Source organism: Cololabis saira, chromosome 3 (genome assembly GCF_033807715.1).
Source record: "Cololabis saira isolate AMF1-May2022 chromosome 3, fColSai1.1, whole genome shotgun sequence".
NCBI classification, from domain to species: Eukaryota; Metazoa; Chordata; class Actinopteri; order Beloniformes; family Belonidae; genus Cololabis; species Cololabis saira.
Window position 1 is genome coordinate 40,057,359 of NC_084589.1, and position 16,665 is coordinate 40,074,023.

Below are 16,665 nucleotides of genomic sequence, written 5' to 3' on the forward strand. Positions count from 1 at the left end.
CTGCTGGGTTTGCAGAAATGCTAAAGCCGAAAGCCGGTGCTGCATGTGGATATCGTGTTGCCAATTCTCTGGCTTACATGTCCTATCTCTTGGTAACAAGAATAAAAAAAAGTCTGGCGAGGAACCTACATCATTAGAAGATTTGGACAAAGATTTAATTGGCAGTCGATGGAATCCCACACATTCATAAGTTGATAAACACAATTTTCATATAAGATGAGAGAATAAGCCGACTGCACATCATAATCAGTGGTTTGCTTCCTGTTCATATCCCCCAGTTAATGAATCTCCCCCCTCAAAAATCTTACCTTAGGTCCCATTAGTCCAATACCTGAAGCTCCTCTTGGTCCTACAGGTCCAGGTGGGCCCCGGTCTCCCTGGGAGAAAAATTAAATTAAAAACAAATCAATAACCACAATGAAAATAGAGGGGCGAGGGACTTATTGATATTTTTATCTTATGATCATTCTTCTCCACAGCCCGATTAGTTTATTTGCACATTTCATGTACAAAACAAATAACGTGCTTCACCAGGTGGACCTGTTATGTAGGGACGGCGTCACACTAGTGCAGTGTACTGAAGATAAATGGACAAGTCCTGCTGAGACATCAGTCCTTTAAGTGATAATGACTTCACAACTGTCCTAAAGGGACCACTGAAGCTTTGGTCCCAGTCCATCACCATTTCCAGATCTCCTGCTTGGTGGTTGTTATTAAACATCAAATCTGAGTGCTGACTTTCAATCTTTCTTGCTCGGCTCCATAAAAACTACTATTTCAGTTTTGTCTTCTGTGTAGGCAAACATTCCTGCACATCCAATCTTTGATTCGATTTGCCTATGATTTGATGTTTCCTATCCTCATCTATGTTCACCGGGTAGCGACCGAGAGAACAAGATTGCAAATTCAAGAGGGTGAATTAGAAGTTCAGTCATCCGAGGTACAAATGCTGTCCCTCCCTGTCTGGTTAGGACGCCCCCTGGTGGTCTCTCCTAAAGGAGGAGCTTTGAGAATTTCCACCCAGTACAACCATCTTCTTCTGCTTATACATTATGTTTTTATGAGGCTCAAACTCACACAATAAATGGAGAATTTGAAATATTTAAGTTGACAGATTTGTTATTTTCTCCCTCATGAAGTGATTTGTCCAAGTTGCCAAGAAGAATTTCCAAAGATGGCTGAATGTGAATTACCTGTTTTGACTGCGATGCTGCAATCTTTGCACAGAAGTTTAATAGCTCTTATAATGTTTGTTTTCTGCATGAATATCTCTAATCCGCTCAGCACCTTTTCTCCTTGGAGTCCTATCCCCGTAGCTCCAACTGTGCCTTGAGGCCCAGATGGCCCACGAACACCCTGGACAAAGATGGAAAAACAAACACAATCATTCAAAATTAACTCTGAGGGTAGACCCTTCATAAATCTAATAAACATCAAAGTCGGGTATAAATTCAATGTCTGTTCACCTTGTCGCCTTTGATTCCAACACCAGGAAGCCCACGACTACCAGGTGGACCACCGAATCCTCGATCACCCTGAAACAAAGTTGACAGACCGGACACATCAGCGTTGTCCTCGTAACTTCATTTCCTCTGTGTTTATGTGCAGAGTCAGACTCAATACTCGTGAAACCCTGAGACACATTTTAGGGGGGAGCTCAGGCAAGCTGCTTCAGGTTTGGTGGATGATGTTTACGTTCTTTTCTTTATTCCTTTCAACTGACAACTTTAAATATCTGTCATTCACGAGGAATGACAGTTGCTCGTGAGATCAGGTTATGTTTTGCACTGATCAAAGCCTGACTCACTTTCTGTCCTGGAAGCCCCTCTCCGGTAAGTCCAGAGTTTCCTTTTGCTCCAGCTGGTCCTGATGGTCCCTGGAACAGACACAGGTCTCAATAAAAACACATATACGTCCATCCGTATGTGCACGTATATGCATCTCAATGCATTCACACCAAGCATCTTCATACTCACAGGCAGTCCTGGTTCTCCGATCCCAGGAGGACCAGTGGAACCTGGTCTGCCCTGAAGACCTTTATCACCCTGTAAACAGCCAACAGCTGTCAATCACCCTCCACCGCTTCAGCCATCAGTAAAAATAGTAGAATATTTTTCCTTCTAAAGAAGAAAACAAAAAAGCAACCTAGCAGTAATTTATTGAAGATATATTCAGTTACAGTAAATCTATCTATCTACTGATAGCTAATGATAGACCAAGATCACATGACTGTCACAGATGCTCTTAAAGAAATATCTAAGAGTCACCTTGGGTCCTGGGAATCCAATCCCAATGTCTCCTGGTGGTCCAGGTGCACCCGTGTACCCCCTGTCTCCCTGAAAAAGTTATGAGATTTATGTCTTGTGGTGGTAATTCAACATAGGTGACAATAATGCGAAGTACAATGACAAAAAAACATGGTTTTAACTTCAGTAACACAGTTCAGCGCTACATCAGCGGACTAAACCTGCATGCACAGGTCAAAGTCAATTTCATACAAAGTTACATTTTTTTACCTTAAAAAAATGTTTTATTGACTTATTTTTTTGGTTGGATTTGTGTCTTTGTCTTCAGGTTGTCAGCTTTATCTTTTATTTATTTTACAGTAATCTTATGACAGGATATGGCGCTCATGTTCACACACTATATATGATTTCTGCTGTTGCCTCTGATTGTTACTCACCATCATTTAGATATAGATTTTCACTTTGTTAGACTTTCTGCACCTTGGAACATCTTTATTTATTTTTATTGTGTACTCGTTTTTTTGATAATTACAGTTTCAGAACCATGTATACCTGAATCTTGACCAACGGGCCAACTTCGGTTTTCCATTAATGAGCCAGTGCAGAAGCAGCAGCTGGCTCCGGAGGTGTCAAGCTCCTTTTGAAAGACGTGCAACTCTGCAACAGTATTTTGTTTTGACGTGCACTGATGGTCTATGTTTTAAGTGACAATAAGATACATGTATATGTTCAAATGGGCTACTAACCCGCAGAAATAAGCATATATGCAGCCTGGTGAAAAGGGGTGGAGTTATTTATTAATGAGGAGTGTTTTATTTATTCATCATTGTTTGTTAGGAGAACAAATGAAAACTAAAGGTTTAGTATCAAAATGTTGCACCAACGTGGCTGAGCACGAGCAGCTGTGTAGTTTAGAGTTCTGCTGGCCTATGCTGTCTGCTGGGGTGTATTCTTTATTGTTATTATTTTTGGCTGTGACTGGGGGGCATAGAAGCTAGATATATAAGCACGTCCCATTAATGCAGATGGTGGGAGCTTTTGTTGTCCCTGTGACTGACTGACAGTCCAAACAACCTTTGATTAGCTCTGAGTAATCATGGTTACAGTAAACTCTAGTGTGTTAGGCCCAGTAGCCATAGCTGCAGCTACAGGACAAGACCAGAGCAGCTTGTCTCAAACATAGATCCGTCGTAGATAATGTATGCCTCTATAGGCCTACGCTGCAGGGGGACTCCAACATGATCCACTAAGCGGTGCCCTTCACCCCTTTTGCTCTCTTTTCTTCTCTTTCCTTCCTAAAGCCCAATCCTCCGTTATTAATTACCGGTAGAAGTATCTCATGAGCATAATTGTTCTCTATTGTTCTTGTAATTTGTATAATTTGTTGTGGTGTTACATGTTACATGTTTGCAGGCCAGAGCCTCAGGAGCTGCAAACCTGCAGTCCCCCCATCTGACCACCTCAGTGTCTGCTGTCTACACCTGTTTATATACTGTAGTGGTCTCTGTAGTCCACCAACTAACCATCTATCAATAATATGTACATACAACTCTTAGTTCTCCAGATAACGAATAAGTAATAGTCTTTTGCACCTCTGACAGTATATCTGTACTTCTCCTGTCTCCTGTTCTTCATTCTTTCTTTCCTATCTCCCCTTTACTGCTCTACCTGGCTGGCCTTCTGCAGGAGCCCCCCCCCCTTATGATCCAGGTTCTGGATCATAAGGGTTTCTTCCCTCCTAAAGGGTTTTCTTCAAGGTTTCTTCCCTCCTAAAAGGGAGTTTTTCTTGCCACTGTTTGGATTAAGGTTTTTCTCCTGCTAAGAGAGGTTTTACCTGCTATTGTTTATGTAATCATTGCTCTGGGGTCATGTTCTGGGTCTCTGGAAAGCGCCTAGAGACAACTTGCATTGTAATAGACGCTATATAAATATAATTTAATTTAATTTAATTGCGTTGAATCGAAAACTTACAGGACAAATCTGACAAATTCAAACATGCAAAAGAAAGTATTTATTTGTAAAGTCTTTGAGGAACCTACTTTAGGTCCCGCTGGCCCCTCAGGACCGACGTCTCCTATTGGTCCTTCTCCACCCTGTAAAAAGACATGGACTGATTAATCCTCAGTGTGCCACACCAATCTTGCACAGTGTCATCAACAACCTTCTACTTGTTTTTCCCGCCTCATTTTCCTCCTCTGATGTGCAAAACAAAACATATATGAATTATAAATGAAGCTGTATGTTGAATGAGAGTCGCTCATGTCCCAAACAACCATGGGACAAAAGCTACAGCGGGATTAACATCAACATGCACAGTTTTCATTCCATTCGGTTTTCAGGCCTTGCTCACAAAATAACATGGTTAAACTAACACTGTGCCAGTAGCGTAGAAGAGGAAGAGCGGCAACCAGACCGCCGCACTAATCCCACCACACAAAGTCTGTTCCTGCAGAAGAATAATATCCTGCAAGCCTGGATTCACCGCTTTGGTGTCGGGATTAACCGTAATCCAATATTCACATTCCATTAGTGCAAAGATGAATAACACTTCCATTTTTTTTATATTGGAGACAGAGAAGACTGTCTGATGATCATTAATCCCGATGTCGGTGTGTTAGGCAGCAGAGTGCATATTCAGAGGTGTGAAGGAAATTATGAAACAAAGACAGAAATTATGCATGGTAAATGTTAATTATATTCCCTAGATTAGATTAAATTCACTGAAGCTCAGTTAGAATAGTTCATATCCATTGAGTTGCACTAAATTTGGACAATCCTGCTGGATTATTCCAAGATTGGCAACGTTGTATTCAGAAACTAAGTGCTTTGAGCAAGTTACAACTCTGGAGGGATGGATTTTTCAAGGAAAGTGATCATGTTATCAGAATTCAGCCTGGAAGGAACAGCAATAAGGTAATCTATCAAATAAACATGGAGAAACTGACACTAGAATATTGAACGGTCCCGACCATAGTAGGATTCACCCCATGAGATCAATGAACCCTAAATCAGCCAGTGTTCATACTTATTTTTTTCCATCATTTTCTTTCCATTCCTTTTACATCTACCACTGATTAAGCAGCAAGATAAAAAAAAAAACGTAATTACACTGCATGTGTATTGCACAAAAAAAATAATGAGAAAAGCAGAGTAATGCAAGCTTTAAAAATGTTCAAATCAGGATGCATAATTGTAACAGTTCATTTTAATGAAAACTACCTCATCTCCTTTTGCTCCTGTGGGGCCTGGAGGTCCCTCAGCTCCCTGTAGGACAATTAAATATTACAATTACCACAGGAACATTATGTGTGGGTTTAAATGAGATGTTACACTAAATAATCACCATACAATTTCACCCTTTTTACCAGGAGGACCACATTCTCCTCTCTCCCCCTGCAGGACCAAACACATCCAGTTATTCTCTGATAGCAGGAATCTTTATTAATAGAATAAAAAAAGATGAAAATTGTAGCTTACCTTGTTGCCCTTATACCCTGGAGGGCCCTGAAAATGTTTCAAAAATCATTGTTTCATTTAGTGATGGCAGTGCTAGTTCAAGGCTGTGTGAGGAAATATGGACGCGCTTTTACCTGCGGACCGTCAACTCCAGGTCGACCATCATAGCCCGGTTCACCCTGTAGAAAAATATTTAAAAAAAATAACAAATAACTAAAACAGAGACTGAAGGGTGATTCGTCACATAAACACAGCTTGCATAAAGGACCCATGTCATAGTTCATGTTTATACGTATTTGTTGTAATTACACGACCGACCACCAGGGGGCAGTGCAGGTGCTACTCAGCAGTCCTGCAGCGCCTCCTTTTGTTTACCTCCTTTAGACATAGTAATGAAGCAAATTAACATAAACTTCATATAAGTTTGAGCTGATAAATGTTGGGTAAAAGTAACTTTTACAAACATTATAGAAAAGTATGTCTACAGTTTGAAAATTACAATATAGAAGTAGTAGCCAACAAAAACATATAATAAATACACTGGTGCTGTCCCCGTTCACCCGAGGCGTAGTTAGTTATCGAAGAGGATCCTCAGCTACTGCAAAAATCGTCAATGGTTCAAGCATTATTTAACCTTTAACTTTAACTTTTATAGCCTAGGCCTATGTTGTAGTTGTTTCAATCGCGTTGTAATAAAGATAATAATAGATGGCGGTGCAGGTTCTGTAGCTTCCTCTTGTTCACTTTCCTTTTGTTGTTCAGACGGGGCAAATAAAGCACATTTTCTATTGAATAACAGTTTTTTTTCACATATATTACAGCGATCTATCTCTTTATCCTGCTTGAAAACGACAAAGTATTAGAAACAGTCAGAATTGTGCAGAGAAAAATGCCACCAGCATTATCTTGTCAATATCAAAGTGTAGAAGGGTCCATCCACAACATGGTCCTTTTTCAAAGTTCTCTAAGATTACAGAATAACTTTTGTAAGGTATTTTTTTATTTTTAGCCTCTACTTTACAGTAGCCTTCCCTGCTTAAGGGGAATTGTCGGTAACGCAGCTGTATAATGATGTAAATGCACAGTAGTTGGTTGCATGTATGAATGCGACACCAGAACCCACCATCACATGATTAGCAGTTCTTAATCTTAGTGATGAAAAACCTAAGCAAACACAGAGGACTGAAGTAACTGTGAAGCTCAGGATTTGTTAAGATGGCATGTTATGGAGGAATTGTGGGATTTTCCCTGGTATGACACCCAACTGTGGCTGTTACATCACTGCAGCTTTCCTCCCTGCATTGTGAGTGGAACCAGAGAAAAGGTCCATGAAGCCGTGATGTCTTTATACAGCCAGTCTCCAGAGGACTCATGTAACTGTCTGGTCTCAGTGTGAGTTAAAAAATGTTGCATCAGTACTTGCCCTTGTTCCTTTTTGACCAGGCGGTCCGAGATCCCCTTGGTCTCCTTTTCTACCCTGAGCACAGAGGAGGTAAGTGAAAATGAAAAAGCTGCCGAGCATTTCACACCGTGATTATTTCCACAAAGTTAAAAAGTTTTGTCTGTCACAAACTTACAGGATTTCCCGGAGGGCCTCTTTCTCCTTTTTCACACAGACACACCTGAGGACACTGAGAGAGTGAGATTGGAAGTCAGTGCAGCCGTTTACATCACAACACCCGGGGAAATATCATCTTAAATTGCATTTTACATCTTACCTCTTCGATGGCAACTGCACTCTGGTTGCAAAACAGGACACAAAAATTGAATTACAGGAGCAAGCAATATGTCATTTGGTATTTCTTATTCTATTAAGAGGGAGGAGGGGGAGGGTCACAATCATTGTGGTAAAATGACCAGTACTCGAGTTGAGGGGGGATGAGGGGGGATGGCATCCCTCCTGAAATAAAAATTGTCAAAATCATCCCCCATGTAAAACTGTCATCCCTCCTTTCCATCCCTTATGTCATTTCATCAATGAATGTGGTTTTACTGCTATTTCAACATTTAGAGTCATCACCAGAAAAATAACATGAGAAAAATAACTTATTTGACAATTTTTACCCGTTTCAAGTACATTTTCACTTGAAATAAGTAGAAAGATCTGCCAGTGGGACAAGATTTATCTTCTCATTGCAAGAAAAGAAATCTTGTTCCACTGGCAGATTTTTCTACTTATTTCAAGTGAAAATCTACTTGAAACAGGTGAAAATTGTTGTTTTTTCCAGTGATGAGTCTTGTTTAAGTGTAATGAGATTTTTTTTGCTAAAATGAGACAATTTAACTAGAAATAAGACAAATATTCTTATTAAGAATTTGAGTTTTTGCAGTGATCTATTTTACTTATCCTGTGAAGGACAGAGTCATATTGATAAGTTCAGAAACTGTTTTTTATTTTTGTGTTTTGATGTACTTGATGTAAGCCCAGTGGATATTTAAAGCTTACAGAAGGCTGCATTTAACTGCTGCTATGTCATTCCTGCAGTATTTCTGCAGGTGTTTTGGTCAGTGCTATTATTTGTAATATATTATATTATTTGTAATCAGCACAAATTATCTGTCCCCCCTGATTTTTTTTTACAACTCGAGTACTGGATATGACTGATGTTGATACAGCGCAAGTTTCATCTTACTCACCATCTCTTTGAGCAGCTTATCTTCCAGCTCGGGGTCCTGAAGACTTTGGACAAACTGCTGAGCAGGAGAGCTGGCGATGGTCCGGAGCTTGGCAGCGTTCTGACTCTTCTGGGCGATGTCAGACAACCCGATGGAGAAGAACTTGATGCCGTAGCTCTTGGCCTCCGTTGCCGCGGGCATCACGTCAGGGTTACGCGGGTGATCCACTCCGTCAGTCATCAGCACTGCCATCCTGACACTCTGCTTGGGGGACTCCTGCAACACCAGCTGCGTGGTGTTGGTGATGGCGTAGGTGGTGTAGGTGCCGTGGCCGATGTAGTACATGTTGCTGACTTTGTCTTGGAACGAATCCAGGTCCTTCCAGGCTGAGAATCTGTGCTCTATGTATACGGAGCTGCTGAACTGAAGGGCGGCCATTCGCACCTTCAGCGCCCAGTTCACCTGAAACATGGAGCTGACCTGCAGCATGGCCAGCCGGGTGCTGAAGCTCAACACAAAGGCCTTCTGCTGCTGGAACAGGCGTAACTTTGCACTCTCTGAGCTGTCCAGGATGAAGACCACATCCAGTGAACATGTGAGACTAGCTGGAGAAGAAAATGACAAAAACTGAAGCAATGCTGAAGACTGAAACGTTATCCTTTGAGGAAAGATGTCATAATCTTGCATCTTTAGTTGCTCATTTAAAAGTGTTTTTGGACAAGACACTGAATCCAATGTTGCTTTCATTCATCAGAAGACCTGATTCATTATATCTCATGAACTAAGAGAGTACTCTGAGCATCTAGAGGTGTTTGTTTAGTCATCCACAGAAGATTAAAAAACCATGGGACCCACTGAAGGCTGTGAAGTTGCATTTAAACCCACAGGATAATCAATCAAAGTCCACGATCCCACAGAGCACTAAATGAGGGTACATTTCAGGAGCAGCTTATAAATAAACTGGAATAACCTGCAAAATGGCCCACAAATCATTTAACCTTACAAATAATTCAAATAATGAAATCAGATAAGTTGTGTTTGACACATTTTGTTCCGGTGTCGGTTTTTAGGAAAGTAAGAATATGACCTCAAGAAAAACTATTTTGTTTCCATATTTATTCATTATAATGAAGTTATACATTCAGTCTCTTCTATTTAACAGTGTTTATTTACATAAATGAGTCTGAGGAATTGGATGTAATTACGTTTAGTTAAATCATGCATGATTTAATTTTGTGGACAAACAATGGGCACGCTTTCTTTTTTGACGATGCATTTTCTACACGCCACTGAGAAATAATCTTATACGACTGCTACTAGTACTAGTAAAAATAATAATAAAGGAATTTAGCCCGGGAAGAGGAATTTTTCTATAGTTGAACCACTTTAAAGGGAGATTAAAGTTTTTCTTAGGAAGTTTTTCTTAAACTTCCTTTTTTGTTATAAGGAAGTTTAAGGCTCATTTCAGTATTATGGATACCGATATACTGTACAATGATGAGCCAATTACCTTAAAACTATTGAAAAGTGACTTAAATGAGGTCACTTATCTCATAAGAAGGCCACCTGTCGATGGATGGGATGTACTGGCCAGCAAGCAAAGAGTCAGTTTAAATGTGTTATGAGCCAAAAAAAATGGACAAAGTTAAGATGCCGGAGCCAAGTAGTGATGGATATCTGATATCTGGATCTGTGTATGTGCAGAACGACACGTCTTATGGGATGTTGGTGGTTTTGCAGTTATCACTACCAAGAGTGGGAGCTGGGAACGTGCATTTAAGAGACGGCACCAGGATGCATCATGGGAGGAAGGTAAGCTCCCAGGAGCAGTTGTGATGCTCTGATGAATGCTCTGCTGGGATGCCTGGGGTCCTAACATTGACACAGATGTTTGAGGCTATCCAAACACCGCTGCAGGCCGCATATGCACTTTCACGGCAACAGTATTCCTTGATGACAATGACCCCTTTGAACTGGGTAACTCTCCCTGACACAATGCAAAAAATCGCTCCCAGTTGATGGAACAAGATGACAAAGACTTCAAAGTGGTGATTTGACCTCAAAGGTCTCAGGTCTCAGGTCTCCGTCATCTGCAGGATATACTGGAAAAACAACTCTGATCCATGGAGGCCCCATCGCACAACATAAAGGACATGTAAGGATTAGCTGTAAATGTATTGTTTCCTGATACCACATGGCAGGATCGGGGTAACGACACAATAGCTGTGTTTTAAGTGAGCATCGGCTCTTATACTTTAACTTTTAGGCCACGTTTCCAAACAGATACCAATAGTACCAAAGGTATCAATATATTCAGTTTTACTAACACACCTGTTCTGTTGGACTATCAAAACGTAGTGGTGTTACTCCAAAATATACTGTATCAACTTGAACTGAGCCCAACAGTGGAGTAATCCAGCATCTTCATCTCCAAATGTGATGTACATCCAATCATGGTGCATTTACTGGATTTAAAAAGTGGGATTTTATATCTATTTATCTATTTTTTGGTAGAGCATTAGCTAATAATCTTAATAATTCCAGTACTTTGACTAATGATTCATAAGAAGTCCAATTTCTTGGAGTTCCTTTATTCTTGATATTTAATAAGTTTATTACTTCTTCCTACTCCTTTTAGAGCTTGATGCAAATTGTATTTATTTATATTAATTAATTCTCAACTACTTTGTTTACAAAGGTACAGCCATTATTTAGTGATTATTATTGTTCTTTTTTTATTTGTTGCTTTGCTGTTTTATTTTTTTAATCATTTTTAATGTGCTTTTGTGATATCAATCATCAATCAATTCTTACAAGGAAGTTTAAAATTCAGATTTTCCGTCTGTTCATGAATCCAGCATCAGTAGCACTAAGGAATCCGCCAGTGTTAATGTGTTAATCCAACCTAATCTTAACAGTAGCCTGTAAAAACGTACTCAGAAAACACTGAACAATCATCTTACAGTCTAGTACGTTTGGGGGGCGGGTGGAGTGTGGGGTGGGGACATACTTCACTTTAATTCAGGTGTAACAGTGGGTTCTGCGAGGCTGCAACCCAAACAAGAATTGTTATTTTACACAGGTTGTGTAAGGTGTTGTCATGTAGGCCTTGTGTTGAATCTGGTTGAATATTATGCAACTAAAGTGTTTATTTATCACCTGAAATCTTTACACAGGCAGATTTTGGAAGATAGTTGAGGTGAAAGTATGGATGTAATAAGCATTAGTTCTCATAGCAGTCAGTTAAGAGGAAGGTGACACCAATACAAGACGTGTTATGCAGCAGTGAATACTTGTTCACTTAAAATTGACATATAATATATCATACAAAGGTCCTACATGGAAGAAATAAGTAAAATGAGACAAATACAAAATAAGAAGAAATTAATAAGGAAAAAATCTTTGAAACATTTTAATATTAAAAAGATAGGGAAATGTTGTATTATGAGGTAAATGCAGACTTTACATATCATACAGTAAATAAATAATTTTAAATATGTGGAAATAAATAATAAAACTTAAGTATATAAATTAAGTTGCTTGTATTTGCTTCTATTTATCTGATATTTTTTAAAGACTCAAATTAATGAATGAATTAATTAATTTGTATATTGTATATTGTTTTAGGACCCCCTCTCCCTTTCCCCCTCAAAGAGTCTTTGCTCTTTGGCCTCAGGGCACATTTGTAAATAAGAACCTGTTGTTAAATTGCTCACCTGATGAAATAAAGGTTTAATGAAATAATAATAAATCAAATTAACCCCATAATGCCTGATGTATCATATCTGATACATACATTTCACAGACACCTCTGCACCCCATCATCAAAAACAATTTAAAAAAGTTATTGAATTCATTTTACAACTAATATATTGCAGACACAAAAATATGAATGATCAAACAAAAGAATTAGGATTTTCTCTATAATTCTGACATTAAAGGGTTAATTCTTTTATCCTTTCCATATATTCCAATATGTGACTTAGAAATTGTGACTTTAATCAATGCCTCTCTCTGCAGTGTGCTATTTTAACAACCTAGACCAGTTCAACACTTGACTGGCCAAAAAGGATGATCAGACCTTACTGTTCATGGCTGAACTACAGATGAGAGAAATAGAAGTATTTGATCATATTTTTGCATCAGTGTGGTGTGTCTGTGTGTGGTCTTAAGAGGTTGGATGCTGTGACTGCAGGTGTTGGTCCTCTATCCTCTCTGATGAGCTGCTTCAAAGGTTATTCATGCACTTTGTGTCCAAACTTACATTTGCATGGTTGTGCGAAATCTTACAGAAGTCACATCCTGTGGGAGAGAGAAGGTGGAGTGGAGCGACTCACTCCACCCTCCTAAAATCGGCCGCTATGTAAAGATATGGTTGAAAATGTGGTATTTGGGCTAAAACATGTTATAAATATGTCATGAAGGCATAAGAAAACTGCAGTAACTTTAGGAGAAAGGAGCATACCACAAAGAGTGGTGATGAAAATGTGAAAACAGAAGAAACAGTATGGGATGGATGTTTTTTGACTGGAATAGAAACTATACTGACGTGAAAATAAAAACAATGTTTTAGAGTTCATTACTTCAAAAACGTGCATTCATGTTTTTGTAAGCAGCCTAGGTTGCCAAGTCAACTCTTAAAACCTCACGTCTGACCCGACAAACGATCATTTTGTCCTTTTGTGGAACCTGCTACACCTGCAGGACCCGGTGGTTAACCCTCACTACCGACATACAGAGACTTCTTCAATATTTACCATGTGTTCCTTCATCACGTTGTCTGTGGTTGTTCCTGCGTGCTGCCTGTCTTCTCTGGCTCGTGGCATCGTGAAGGAGAGCCAGCAGCAGAAGGCATACCAGCAGTCCTCTGCTCAAGTGTCTCCTCAGCAACATTTCTGCCCTGGCAGTGGAAACAGATGGAGAGCTGGTTACAAGGCATCAAACAAAGTGCATTAACCTAGCATTAAACTGGTTGTATTGAACTAAACATTGGTGCAAGTGGAGTAGTGACACTGACAACAAAAACACCTTATTTCACTCAGATGATCATGATGTGCACATTAGGGATCCAAAATGTGTACATGCATGTAAAGCCAGCATAATCTGCATGTACAAATACTAGATTTCTTAATGACAGATAATAATAGCCTAATACCATCAAGCTATTCACATTGGAGTATATCGCAATCAGATCATGAATAGTAGGCTATGAATCTCCCGCCCAGAAAAGTTTTAAATCCAACTGGAATTTGTCTTTTACCTTATTTAGCTGCAGCCGCTGCTCGTAGTCCATTCATCTGAGGCTGTTTGGGAGGCATTTCGTTGCTGCCGCCAGATTGGGTCTCTATAAACCTGACTGAGATAAACCAGCAGACGAGCTGATGCGCCAGGCGCGGTGCCAGGATTTCAGTTCTGGATGTGGGCCAGAGTCATTTCGGCTGGGTTTTGTAATCACAGAAGTGAATATAAGCGGGTATACACAGGTGGCCTATAGCCTACAAATACTCATAATTACAATAAAGGCAACATCCCCAGGTATCCGTCATGTTTTTGCTGTGAAATGTGCTTCTATCTGTTCATTTAAAACACAGACATCGAGGGACTATTTCAAGAAAGGCCATCATCTTTGGTTGATTGGTCTTATGTAGGCTGCTACGGATGAGAGAGAAAGAGAGGGAGAGAGGGAGAGAGAGAGAGAGAGAGGGGTGGGGTGACTGTCATAGGTCAGAGATACTCACTCAGTGTCTCTCATGTGATTTTAAATGTGCTTAAATACTTTACTCAGACTGAATGTGAATGCTCAACGATGTACTGGCCCTCAACATCCAAACAAAACAAACAATCGATTCGTCAGATTTGATTTTCTTTGCACCTTAATAGGTCATCAGATCAACATGGATACAAAAGTTTAGAAAAATGCAAAACTCATGAGATGTAAATCTGTGTCTCACTAACATTATCCCAGATGAAAGCATTAGATTTGCATAACCCGACCTGTTCTCTCAGCTTCTCCAGTGAGTTCTCACAGGTTCTCATTTTCTTGGTTTGTGACAAAGTAGATGCTGCATTTGATTAAAGTCATTGTGGACTAAAACATGAAAACATCACAAAGCTTGAAACATTAAAAAAAAAAAAAAAAAATTCTTTCAAAGGTGTCGTGTTCAGTCCTATGCTTTATGTTCAAACAATTTTACGAGGTCTAATCAAAATGTTCGGGGCATTTTTGATCAGAAACCACAGAAAAAGGTAAATAACACCCATCCTGCCCTCCACCTGATCACCTGCTCCCCTTTGGCAGACAGTACAGGTGCACCAGGATGAGAACAAACAGACTCAAAAACAGTTTCTTCCCCCAAAGCCATCACCTTCCTAAACACGCATCTGACCACCATCACACGGAAATCTTCTGCATTCAATACTTTTTTTTTTTTTTACTTATCTCGCACTTTATTTATTTATTTTTTTCTTTACTGATCCTGCACTTACAGGACTGTCTCAGAAAATTTGAATATTGTGATAAAGTTCTTTATTTTCTGTAATGCAATTAAAAAACAAAAATGTCATACATTCTGGATTCATTACAAATCAACTGAAATATTGCAAGCCTTTTAATATTTTAATATTGCTGATTATGGCTTACAGTTTAAGATTAAGATTCCCAGAATATTCAAATGTTTTGAGATAGGATATTTGAGTTTTCTTAAGCTGTAAGCCATGATCAGCAATATTAAAATAATAAAAGGCTTGCAATATTTCAGTTGATTTGTAATGAATCCAGAATGTATGACATTTTTGCATTACAGAAAATAAAGGACTTTATCACAATATTCAAATTTTCTGTGACAGTCCTGTATATTAGGAACCACCTGTAATTTGTTATGAAATATGAACAATGACCAATAAAGAATCTTGAATCTTGAATCTTGAATATAAGGCACCCTTTTCAATCATGTCTTTACAGCTCTGCTCCTAGCAGCCGTTTAAGGGGGCGGAGTCAGCCCCTGTTGTTTTGGTGGTAACATCAGAGATAACGCAGCCTTGCTGTCCCTGTGGCTTCGTCTCAGCAGCGTCTGACCGCTGGTCCAGGCAGATTAATGAGGCTCACAGGGTCGAGTACCTGGAGGGTTCCAGGACCCAGCTGTAGTGAAGCCCGTAGAGGCGGCAAGGCTGTTATCATTCAGCATCATTCTGTTAGTACAAGGTGACTGCTGCTTCGCTGAGCTTCATCTTCGGACCCTGCCAGACTCATATTCATCCTGGCTTAAGTGCTAAGTAACTAAAGTTATAACTATGCCTGCTGTCAATCAAAAGATTGCACCCCTAAATATGCACAAAGGCCTTGCTTTATTTATATAATTTTACTTGATGCAGGTACAAAAAGATAAATCAATAAAAAAATTGAAATAAAAAGCAATCCATGTACACTTGTCAAGGATATGAAATCTGGCTGTGGATACCAAAACTGTCAATGTTCAAGCTGCAAAGTTGAACATTTTAACATGGGAGTCAATAGAGATGAGCTCTCATTTTCAGTCAGCTCCCAGTGATCAGCTGAGGAACTACAATTTTCCTTTCTTCTACATTGAACTCAAGTCTGAACTCTGAATTCAAAAGTAAAAATAGTTTGTTGGAACTCTCTCATCTCCCTCTTCTGCTGATTTTGCCTCATTGGAAATGTTTATCACAGCTTTACACGGCCCACTCCAGAGATGTGGCGAATGCAACAAAATGAGAAAATAAAGTGCTGATAAATATGTAGAAGCTGGATAAGTCAATATGTGTCTACAATGTCATAGTACCCTGCAGATCTGACTGGCTCACCGAAGTACTTATTTTCATACTTGGGTGGTCCCAAACAAGGTGACAAGGTGGTATCACCTCAAAGTTTAAAGTTGGGAACCACTTCAGACACTCAAATACTGTAAGTCCACTCAAATAAAGAAGTTATTTGAGTTTCCTCTAATTAAGGCCACAAGTGGTTATTTGTGCTGGCTTCCCCTTCTTGTCCTCAAATGTGCCTGAAAATGTTGCATCAGTACACATTTGCCAGGCAAATCCGTGTAAATCGTACTTTGGCACATTGAACCAAAGAAAATTGAAACCTACTAAAGCTTCAGAAGCTGCGGTGCACGGTGGTGTCTTTGAAATGGGATGAGTAACTCACTGAAATATAAATGTGATGTAGTAAAGAGTGTGCATTTATTCATTTATTGTAGTTCAGGTTATGATATCTTATTAAGGTCAGATGAGCTCTGATGTTTTTATTAAATAATGTTCAGGTGTTTTCAGTCCATGTTGCAGCAAGCTGCATGGCTGATCACCAGTTATCTGAGGAAAATATGGAGAA

General features: G+C 39.5%; 1 protein-coding gene across 1 annotated transcript in view; it reads right to left on the minus strand.

The window, feature by feature from the left end:
• Window positions 1–14,400, minus strand: part of col28a1b (collagen, type XXVIII, alpha 1b) — a 30,164-nt gene extending 15,764 nt beyond the window's left edge. The window contains exons 1-17 of the mRNA XM_061717983.1: window positions 14,345–14,400; window positions 13,076–13,218; window positions 8,340–8,923; window positions 7,421–7,441; window positions 7,280–7,333; window positions 7,126–7,179; window positions 5,837–5,881; window positions 5,724–5,750; window positions 5,595–5,639; window positions 5,466–5,510; window positions 4,286–4,339; window positions 2,268–2,336; window positions 1,977–2,045; window positions 1,808–1,876; window positions 1,467–1,535; window positions 1,288–1,356; window positions 309–377 (exon numbers count right to left, since the gene is read on the minus strand). Coding sequence (XP_061573967.1) covers window positions 309–377; window positions 1,288–1,356; window positions 1,467–1,535; window positions 1,808–1,876; window positions 1,977–2,045; window positions 2,268–2,336; window positions 4,286–4,339; window positions 5,466–5,510; window positions 5,595–5,639; window positions 5,724–5,750; window positions 5,837–5,881; window positions 7,126–7,179; window positions 7,280–7,333; window positions 7,421–7,441; window positions 8,340–8,923; window positions 13,076–13,218; window positions 14,345–14,400 — 1,542 coding nt within the window. The remainder of the gene's footprint in view (window positions 1–308; window positions 378–1,287; window positions 1,357–1,466; window positions 1,536–1,807; window positions 1,877–1,976; window positions 2,046–2,267; window positions 2,337–4,285; window positions 4,340–5,465; window positions 5,511–5,594; window positions 5,640–5,723; window positions 5,751–5,836; window positions 5,882–7,125; window positions 7,180–7,279; window positions 7,334–7,420; window positions 7,442–8,339; window positions 8,924–13,075; window positions 13,219–14,344) is intronic.
• Between the last annotated feature and the right edge of the window lie 2,265 nt (window positions 14,401–16,665).